General features: G+C 40.6%; 2 protein-coding genes across 2 annotated transcripts in view; both read right to left on the reverse strand.

The window, feature by feature from the left end:
• Positions 1–7189, reverse strand: part of LOC129732425 (uncharacterized) — a 269530-nt gene extending 262341 nt beyond the window's left edge. The window contains exon 1 of the mRNA XM_055693312.1: positions 6374–7189. The gene's annotated coding sequence lies outside the window, so the exon portion shown is untranslated. The remainder of the gene's footprint in view (positions 1–6373) is intronic.
• A 730-nt stretch (positions 7190–7919) lies between these two features.
• LOC129728004 (RNA-splicing ligase RtcB homolog 1) lies at positions 7920–9687 on the reverse strand. The gene is made up of 2 exons (XM_055686353.1): positions 9338–9687; positions 7920–9278 (listed from the first exon to the last, which is right to left on the reverse strand). The coding sequence occupies exons 1-2, from the start codon at positions 9580–9582 to the stop codon at positions 8003–8005; spliced, it is 1521 nt and encodes a 506-aa protein (XP_055542328.1). The 5' UTR covers positions 9583–9687; the 3' UTR covers positions 7920–8002.
• Between the last annotated feature and the right edge of the window lie 811 nt (positions 9688–10498).

The raw sequence follows: 10498 nt of genomic DNA on the forward strand, positions 1-10498 counted from the left end.
CTTAGATGCAATTCTGCATCTATTACCACTCCAACAGGTAGTACAACTAGAGGCGGAAAGAAGTGCATTGAGACTAACACGCCTTAAAAAAGTACCTGATGGAGATCAGACAGGCCAACTGGCAATCCTCAAACATTTCCAGCTGAGCAAACATATACCAGGTGTCGAAGACTGGATGAATACAGAAGCAAACTTCGAAATACCTTTTAAAATCATAGAGACCGAACGGGAAGTTTGGGAACAAGTTGGCCCGAATATCCGACAAGGCTCTGTCGTCTTTTACACAGATGGCTCAAAAATGAATGATTCAACCGGAGCAGGTATAAATGGTCCTGGGATAAGTCTAAGATATCTCGATACCAATGGGCCGTTGGCCAACAGTGTTCCAGACCGAAATATTTGCACAAGTCTGTTTGGCTAGGAAATACAGGCATGCTAACACATGCATTTTTTCTGATAGCCAAGCAGCACTTAAAGCACTAAAAACCTTCACATGTACCTCTAAGCTAGTATAGGAGTGCATCCTTTCATTGAAACAACTGGCAGAAAGGAACCAAGTATGGTTATACTGGGTTCCTGGTCACTGCGGAGTGGAAGGCAATGAAAAAGCCGATACGTTAGCTAGACAGGGGTCATGTACCAATTTCATAGGCCCAGAACCGTTCTGTGGGGTGTCACCAAGTGCCTTGAAAGCAGAATTGAAAACCTGGTAACATAGGACAATACTAGAGAACTGGATATGCTCAGTAGGGCTACGCCAGTCTAAACGCTTTATAAAACCAAGCGTCAAGAAAAGTCAGCAATTGCTTAGTTTAAATAAAAAGGGACTAAAGACAATTACCGGACTGTTTACAGGACACTGTCCAAGTAAGCATCACCTGAGACAAATTGGTCAGTCAGATGACGAAATTTGTCGTCTCTGCGGGTTCGAATGTGAAACCGCAGAACATTTGCTCTGCCACTGCAGTGCACTGATGCAGCGCAGAATAAGAGCCTTTGGAAAAGGAACTTTAGAGCCTTTCGAGGTCTGGTCTGCGAATCCTAATGAGGTAATACATTTCATACGAAATTCAGTGCCTAATTGGGAGAAAGGGTGCGATATGACAACGACGATCACTTCCATCAATAGTGATATGTCTGCCACGAGTACCTAGACTAAGAGGTATACCACAAAAGATCAACAATGGTCGCAGTGGTCCAAATCTCACAAAAAAAACCTTGTGGACGACATTGACATTATTGGTGTTAACCGCAGAGCTGTTGAGGACGACTCTTAGAAGGGAAGCTAAGAGAATTGGATTCCCCATAAACACTGCTGGTGGCTGGCAGAGCGTGATAGTTCTGCGGGTGTTGGTGCTGCGGTAAAGATGGAGGGTGATACTCTCGAAGTGGTCGACGAATTTGTTTATCTTGGTGACATGTGACAAACAGGTGAGCCGTGTGGTGAAGAGACGGATTGCGACAGCGAAAGGGCTTATTACGGATTGCGTAGCCAGCTTAGGTCCCGTAGCTTACATATCCGTACGAAATTTGCGCTCTACAGGACGCTTATCCTTCCGGTGGCGCTCTACGGACATGAATCGTGGACGTAGAAGGACGTCGATCGACGAGCGCTTGGCTTCTTCGAGCGAGAACCCTGTGATCAGTACTCGGAGGCAAACTAGAAAATAGGTTATGGCGCAGGCGCATGAATCACGAGGTGTACGAAGTATACAAACACGCTGATATTGTCACAAGCTGATGAAACAAGGCAGGTTACAGTGGGCTGGCCACGTAGCACGGACGGCGGATGAGCGACCGGCGAAGATAATGTTTAGCAGAGAACCGGATAAAGGCCGACGACTTCGAGGCAGACCTTGCACGCGCTGGATGTGTGCCGTCGACGAGGATGCCAGAGCAGCGGGTGTGAGGGGAGACTGGAGAGGAGCAGCCCAAGACCGAGTTTTGTGGAGGTGTATCCTGGATTCGACATAGGATCTCAACGATCTGTCGCCATAAAAATAAGTAAGTGGGTAGTATATATTACAAATCTTTCTTTAAGTTTGTGGGTTATATTTGAGTGTCTGAAAATTGGCAATGTCGGGATACACTAATACGCTACGCGATTTGGCTGTTTAGTTATATTAATTTTTATGAACCAGTTGGAAAAAACTGCGTTTTATAATCATACACTGAAAAAATTCTTTCAACTAATCCACGTAGCTTATCAACTTCACTAGGAATGTAGAGTTTTGACAAACTCTGGAAGATAAGAGATATCGCATCCATACAACGAAAAAGAGAATTTCAACTAAGTTTCAATCTTGTAAGAGCGAAAAGTGTTGTTTGTGTTGTCTCGCATCGCTGACAACACAAAAACACTGAAAGATTTCCTTTTTTTTGTCTTTTGGAGAGCCTAATTCTGCTGGAGCCGGAGGGCTGGGGGTAACTAAGCAGGGCTCTTCAGATTTGCGTTATAGCATACCAGACGAGACGGGTAATGTCACCCACTAAAACACTGTTTAGCTGTCATCCCCCACACGGGCCTATTATTGTATGGGCAGAAGACAGCATATACGCTACATTTACGCAATCTGATTTAAATTTGATCACTCTTACCATTCTTACCGGCATTGTTAAAATCTGAAAATTAAATGTGTTAAAAGGTCAAAGAATGTTATCTTTGACGAATGAATTGTTTGTATTATCGGCCTTCACAGGCAGAGGTGGGTGAGTCAATGTCGACTGAGAAATGTATACACCTGTGAAGGTAATCTTTTCGTCCTGTGATTGCCGTTCAAATTTTATTTTTATGTTTTTTTTACCTTATGTGTAGTCGTTCTTACTTTCATTCACGAGTCGTTTCGCATTAATTTGCCTTGTTATATCCTGTTAGAATTGGTTCGTGTTCTTGCTGTCTCTGATCCCTCATGCATCATGTTTGCTATCCTTTCAAGGATCTTATGTATCAAGATTGTTCTTCATTTGGTCGTTCTAGTGTACTCCTTGTTTTTTTTTCACCTCCTTTTTCTATCCCTCTCTCTTTCTATTTTGACCTGAAACTGACTCATTATTTTATAGAAAATGAGAAACGAGAAAAAAGGATATAATAAATAATGGTACACTAAGGTCTCCCCTTACACGGTTTTCAGCGCATCTTTTTTACGTGGATTTCGGAATCTACGCGGACCTCAGAATTCATCCGGTTTTTTACGCGGATTTTGGAACTTATGCGGTTGTTTACGCGCCATCCCCCGCATATAAAAGACTTCAAAGTACATTAATGTCAGTATGAACTTCATCCCGGCACAACTCAAAACTCACAGCTTCGAGAAAACCGCGTTTGAGAATTTCCGTGAAAACCCAAAATTCTAAGACTTCCCACCCCTATTGAATTTGTTCAGGTCTAAAATGAGCAAGTTATACGAGTTGCAACCTCACTCTGTGGTCCCTTTCAGGACATTCAAAACCTTAGCCATAAAGACACATCCACCTACAACTCCTGATTTTTTGTGAATTTTGAAACGGGTCCATGTGAGATGAAATTTAATAGTATTTTGAATCGTTTGCCATCAAAAACTCAAAACTGCAAAACCCTAAGCCGCGCCAACACCGAACCAACCGACGATATGAGCAAGGATTAATTTTTTAGGAAAGGTAGAAGGAAAAAAGAAAGAAAACATAGAAGGAAGAAAAAAATAGATGAAAAAAAGAAAAAAACTGAAAAAAAGAAGAAAAAAAAAGAGAAAAACAAAAACAATAAAACGGTGGTTTGGTCCACGTGTGAGATCCATTTTTCAAAACTAGCCTTTTGTAAAATTAAAAGCATATTTTATTTTGTAGAAGAATTCTCACACATAGGAGATAGCCAAGAGAAGTCATAATAGGAAGAAAGGAAATTTACAGATGACCAACTCTCTTCATCTCCCACTCCCATCCGCCACCCGGGAGTACGCGCCCTATAGGCTAACCACCAAGCACAGGGACAAAAACACTGAAAGATTTCCAAATCAATAATCTAATAAAAAGCAACGAGGATTGGATGGAAATAAAACCAAACATGGAAATTCTCTACAGAATATTAGAGACCAAACGAGAAATTGGGAACAACGTGGTGCCAGAATTCTGGAAGGCTCACGTTGTTTTTTAACTGCCGACACACAAATTATTGAATTTTTTTGCAAATTTCAGGCATGTTGAAGCCCTGATTTCCACTTCTTATCATTCTAAAGTAGTGTAGAGCCGAACGCTCCGCAGCTGGCTAAGAAAAACCAGGTTAATTTTTACTGAAGGCTGGCTGACTAGCTAGAAAAGATTCATCCCCCAACTTTGGTGGTCCAGAACCTTTCGCTGTCGTATTGAGCGCTTTCAAAGCTGAACTTGGTGAATGAGAAAAAGCGACGATCAAAGTAGATTGGCATGCTCATTAATCTGCAAATACTTAAACAACGCCACGAATTTGCAATGCTGTTCTTCGTCAATGACATTATTTCAATTCGTATAGACTCATCTGCATTACTATCACAACTCAGCCTTAATACACCTTCACGGCATCTTAGAACGAGAAAACTTTTTTCAGAAAAATATTGCAGAACTAATTATGCAAAAAATGGTCCCATAAATCAAATGATGTGTCAGTATAATCGACATTGTAAAACCATTGGCATAACAATGTCAAAAAAAAAAGAAATTAAAAACTGTCTGAAATACACTAGAAATATTTAGCTCGTAACAAGAACATTGTAAACACTATAAATAATAACTGTAATGAAATATTTATGTAATCTAAATTTGCTTGACGAAATAAATAAACAATAAAAAATAAAAAAATAACATCCACACAAGCAATGAAATTAACAACATTTTCTGAAACATAATATTTCTGTCCTTTGGTAAGCTACGAGTTTTGAAAGTTTGCCGATTTTTTTAAAAGCATTTTTGTTGTTTAAACGTGTAAGCAATGTTTGCAAATAAACTCTTTTCGGCAGACCTCCTACGTAATTATTACTCGGGTATCAAAAAAAAAGTCGTTTGGTAACAGTTTCTAACTATACACTTCATCACGGTTGAGTCTTGATTTTCGTTTCACGAAATAGTGAGGTATGAAATTGTAAAATTATTGCAACTCTGCGCAAGTCTACGTAAATATAAATAAACTCAGAAATCTGAAGAAACTGACTCGAAAAATCTGTGTTTTGCATACAAATGTACATTTAGTATTCGTGATGTTCGAGTCATACTCGGGTTACAGCAGGAAAATAGTTACACGCTATCAAAAAACGACGAATGTGCGTGTCATCTGTTTCGATAATTTTTTAGTGTAGTATTCGTTTCTGCCTCCCAGGTCTTGATCTGTGTTATACCGAATTTTAGATTCCTGATTGCTACGATGTGCACATAAAACTCGCCGCTTAATTTAAACTCTACCAGACATGCATTTTTCACCATTCTGCGAGTTGTGCTAGTAGGGTAAATTAACAAAATAAAAATTTTCAGCAGTTTATATGAAACATACGTATGCATACAAAATAAATAATTGAAATCCCTTATCAATTTTAATATGTGGTAACTAACGGAACCCAAATTATCCGTACACTGTTATGAATAGATATTTTGCTGCATGATAAAAATGATCAAATTTTTCAACATCAGACGAGCGGACGTTCTCAGTGACAGATGCTACGCTGGATTCTGGGAGCACCAATACATCGCCTGGAACTCTGGTTCATTGACATTCGTTCACATGAACACTCGGGTCTAGCCCAACTCTGGCCATCATCTCGAGAAACCACATATGACAATCAGTGCATAAAATGTACGAGGTAATCAGGTATTAAAAAAAAATAAAATAAAAATCAAGGACGGGTCGGGTACCGGTAATTTCGGGGTATTTTTCTTTCGGGTACGGGTCGGGTACGGGTAGTTGAAAACAAACTTTTTCGGGTTCGGGTCGGGTACGGGTATTTCAAACAAACCCGACTTCGGGTTCGGGTCGGGTGCCGGTTGAAAATTCTCGATGAGTCGGGTACGGGTCGGGTACGGGTAACAAATTTCCCATACCCGACCATCTCTACTGCGAATGCCAAATATTAATACAATGCAGATCGTGTCTCTTCCGTAAGGGACACGTATAATCACAATAGATCAAATAATGGTCGCAGTGGTTCAGTCTCTTACAAGGGAAAATGAAGTATTATAATGTACAGGAACGTCAATGATCTCCGTAAAATAAAATCAGCAATGCATTGCATTGAATGCATTGAACTTTTATCACTTATATTAAATTCGCCTTCGCCTATTGTTAAAAAATATCACACTATACTCTCACATTTCGGAGATTATAATAGCGAGAGAATCATTTTCTAAGTTCTACATTTCGTTAAGTTATACTCACCAACTCAATAACAGCTAGCGGATACTAAATCCATTCTCCAGAATGACTTCAAAGTCGCTGGAAATCATCCTATCGGTGAATGCATACACGCCCATAGTACTAAACCGCTTCATACAGCGCACAAGCTGCTGGGTCATTACATGAACACGAAAGCTTTGAGTCCGCGCTTAGCTCAGCAAAACCATCAAGGTTTGCAGCCGTCGTCGTCGGCGTTGAAGAACTCCCACGCGTGAATTTTGCATCCGCCACACACGTATTCGCTATAAACACATTCAGCTCTAGCAGCAACATCTGCGTTGTTCGAGCTGATGCCTTGTTTCTCGCATTCGAAAAAACGCTTTCTTCATTATATTTATCTATACACCGAAACACGTAAATCCTCTCGATGACAAATTGCTCTCCTACCTTCCGTTGGTAACCGAATTCGCAAATAATTCAAACCCGTAAAAAGCCTACACTCTCGGATCGTAAATTTCGGTTGACTGAGAACGCGCGCATGCAATTAGCACAATGTTCGACTGTTTGGGCACTGCCAGTGGTTCGCTCCGTAGCCGGGTGAAAACTGAACGTAAAATATCCAAAGTCCACCGAATCTGGCAAAATCTGTTGAGATATACATACGATGTTTTTTTTTTTCACGTGAAAAACAACATTTCATTTTTGGACATCCGCCCGCCTGCGTATTGGTTCAACCGTTTTTAGGCAAACTGTCACAGATCAAGTTTGAATTATGTTCACTTTTTGGCTTCATGCGGGTAAAATTCTGTAGTTTTTCATCTGTAAGTTCGGTAAACTGTAAGTTTAAATCGCTGCTTAAAATTTCAGCTCTAAGAACGGCACTGATTCGCGCGCTAATGACGGTGGCAATCTGAAGTGAGAACGTCGTTCGCACTAGCGTCAGAACCCGTAGAGATTTAGAACGACCGCGCACGGCTAATACGATTTGCCAACCCACGTATCGCACTGTGCTTTAATAATGGCGAATTCGTTTTATTGAGGCTCTTACCAGTTTCACATGAAATGCTTTCGAACCGGGGTAAATGAGTCTACTTTGGGCATTCTTAGCTGACTAATATAATTGCAATCCATATTTCAGCGTACATTACGAGAACTGTGTACTTGCGTGAAAAGTGATTCAATCAAAATTTAGAATACACATTCACAAATGAAAAGCATCGTCCAAAGTTGCTGAGTTGTTAACTTTATCCAAGATTTATTAATTTCCCAATTCTCCTTCATCTAACTAAACTAGGTATTTCCTAATGAATTGGTTCGAAAGACAATTTTAAATAATGGCAAAACTTTTCGCCAGGCTGTAGATGGTAGCTCTACAGCTTTGGAACCTTAAAAAAAACCCAAAGACTTCTTCAAATTATCCCTACCAATCGCACAGTTATAGTACTAGTCTAATATTTGGCCTAGACGGGTCCAGGCAGAAGGGTTTGGTATTTTGACAATATCCCCCACCAATCTTTTACTCGGTTTCTCGTTTCCTTGATCTACGTCAGAAAGTCATCACGGTTTTCAATGCTCTCGCCGACGATCGTTTACTCTTCAGGCATGTATTATTCAATTATATGTGAGAACATTATCTCAAAAATTAAGTTACCAGTCATTTTAATTTACAAATTACCCCTTTATCACTGCGATGGGTCTAAGCTTAATACATTTGGCACTGATGCCAACATCGTGGCATGTCTGCACCACGTCCCTGACATCCTTGTACGAATCGGGTGCCTCTTCTTGCACCAATTTCGGCGACGCTACACGAATAGAAATACCTTTTGCCTCTAAATCTCGCAGCACATCCTTGTAGTCTAAGTTACGACGCGACTTTGCTCGCGATAAACTTCTTCCAGCTCCGTGGCAAGTCGAACCAAAGGTAGCAGCCATTCCTTTTTCGGTTCCAGTCAACACGAAGCTGCATGTTCCCATTGAACCACCGACAAGGACCGGTTGTCCGGTAAGTTGATAATCCACCGGTATCAAGGGATGATGGGGTGGAAATGCCCTGGTAGAGCCTTTCCGATGAACTAGAAGCTGTTTTGGACGACCATCGACTAGATGTTCCTCCATTTTGGCCACGTTGTGTGAAACATCATAGATAACGTGCATATCCAAATCATCCGGAGTAGTATTGAATTGTTTCGCAAATGCTTGTCGGGTGAGGAATGTCATAGAACTACGATTGACCCACGCGAAATTGGCTGCTGCTGACATCGCTTTCAGATAATTCTGACCTTCTGTTGAATTGATTCGGGCACAAGCCAGCTGCCGATCATTGGTTTCGATTTTGTCGCGCTTCATAGCTTTCTCCATTTCAACAAGCGCATCAGTGGCCACTTGATGGCCAAAACCGCGGCTTCCAGAGTGAATCATTACGCAAATTTGACCGAGCTCCTCAATTCCCATCTTGCTGGCTGCATATCGATCGTAAATTTCCTCCACAACCTGAATCTCCGCGTAATGATTACCAGCTCCTAATGTTCCAAGCTGAGGAAGGCCTCGTTTCTTTGCACGCATACTAACTTTACTAGGGTCAGCATTCAGCATGCGTCCATACTCTTCGCAATGTTCCTTATCTTCAGCCCAAACGTATCCCTCTCGTAGAGACCAATCCATTCCCATCTCTAGTGCCTCTTCCAAGTCATGCGCATTCATCGGAATTATTCCCTTCGAACCTACTCCAACTGGAATATGGTCAAATAGACTTTGTGCGAGTTGTTCCTTCACAGGTTTGACATCCTTCTCAAAGAGATTAGTACGCAGCAGCCGTACTCCACAGTTGATATCGAATCCTACACCCCCTGGTGACACAATAGACGTTGGATCACCCATATCAAAAGCAGCCATGTTTCCGATCGCAAATCCGTATCCAGAGTGAATATCCGGCAAACCAACAGATCTGCAAACACATATTATTAAAACCAAAAAACACTGGATAACACCGAACGGATCGCTAACCTGCCAACGATTCCCGGAAGTGCCGCAACGTTGGCGATTTGCTTCACTCCTGGTAGAAATCCACCGGTCATTCCTGGCCGACAAGAGTTCCGCAACTCATCGAACATTAGCTTCTCGAGCCGGCTATTGGCGTAGAAAATACCCTCAACATTCATGTTTGGCTGGAAGCCTTTTTTAATTCGAAAGCTATTCGGCGAAATACGCTCGATATACTTGAGTTCCTCATTATACTCACGCACTACCATTGTTTCTGAAGGTAAAATCCAATAAAATGTTTTAATTTTAAGTTATTGAGAAATAGAAACTTATGAGTAACACCGTATCTCGTATCAATTTGCACAAAACGAACGAAGGATTGCAAAGATATCGATACCTAATCTCTATATCGATGTTACATACAAGTTTTGCATGCAAGTGTCAATGTCAAGAGTTAATCTCTAGCAGAAGTTATCGAAAAGGCGTCGGCATATTTTGAAGCACTTTATAAACCATTTGACGAAGCTTTTAAACTTTCAGGCAAAATTACTAAATCAATGGTTATTACTCTCAGATTATTACCAGAATTGAATCTTGCCATAATGCATAGCAGAGTTATTTTCGACCGGAATTAAAAAAACAACTGAACTGTTAACTCTATCTAAAAGTTGATTCAGTGCCTCAGTTTGTTTACACATATACTAAAGTCTCTTTTTATGTAAGGGATACGTTATAGTGCGTAAAATCCCGCTTAAAAAACGCGCGTAAATTCCAAAATCCGCTTTAAAAACAATCATCTGCTAATAATTTTTAATAATTTCTGCTAAACACTTTCGAAGAAAAGACCAATGGCAGTGTTGTTTCCGCCTGAGAATAGAGCTAAAAATCGAGAAGAAATCTGAAACGGTTAGGCTAAATCAGTGATTCAGTAATTGGATTAGGTAAAATCATCTGATCTGAATAAACGATTTGAAAATGAAAAATCATTGAAAACACGCCGAAACCAAAAACAATTATAAACAAATTTCTAAAAAATCCGCGTGAATCCCGAAATCCACGTAAAAACGCGTAAATTCCAAAATCTGCGTAAAAAACGCATAAATTTCGAAATTCGCTTAAAAACACCGCGTAAATTCTGAAATCCGCGTAAAATAAGACGATCGAAAAGAGACTCTAATGTATATT

This window comes from Wyeomyia smithii, chromosome 3 (assembly GCF_029784165.1).
Source record: "Wyeomyia smithii strain HCP4-BCI-WySm-NY-G18 chromosome 3, ASM2978416v1, whole genome shotgun sequence".
NCBI classification, from domain to species: Eukaryota; Metazoa; Arthropoda; class Insecta; order Diptera; family Culicidae; genus Wyeomyia; species Wyeomyia smithii.

Coding starts and splice junctions, on each gene's coding strand:
- LOC129728004 (XM_055686353.1), bottom strand. CDS start 9,582: ATGGTAGTGCGTGAGTATAATGAGGAACTCAAGTATATCGAGCGTATT. Junction 9,279..9,337: donor CTTCCGGGAATCGTTGGCAG/GTTAGCGATCCG, acceptor ATGTGTTTGCAG/ATCTGTTGGTTTGCCGGATA.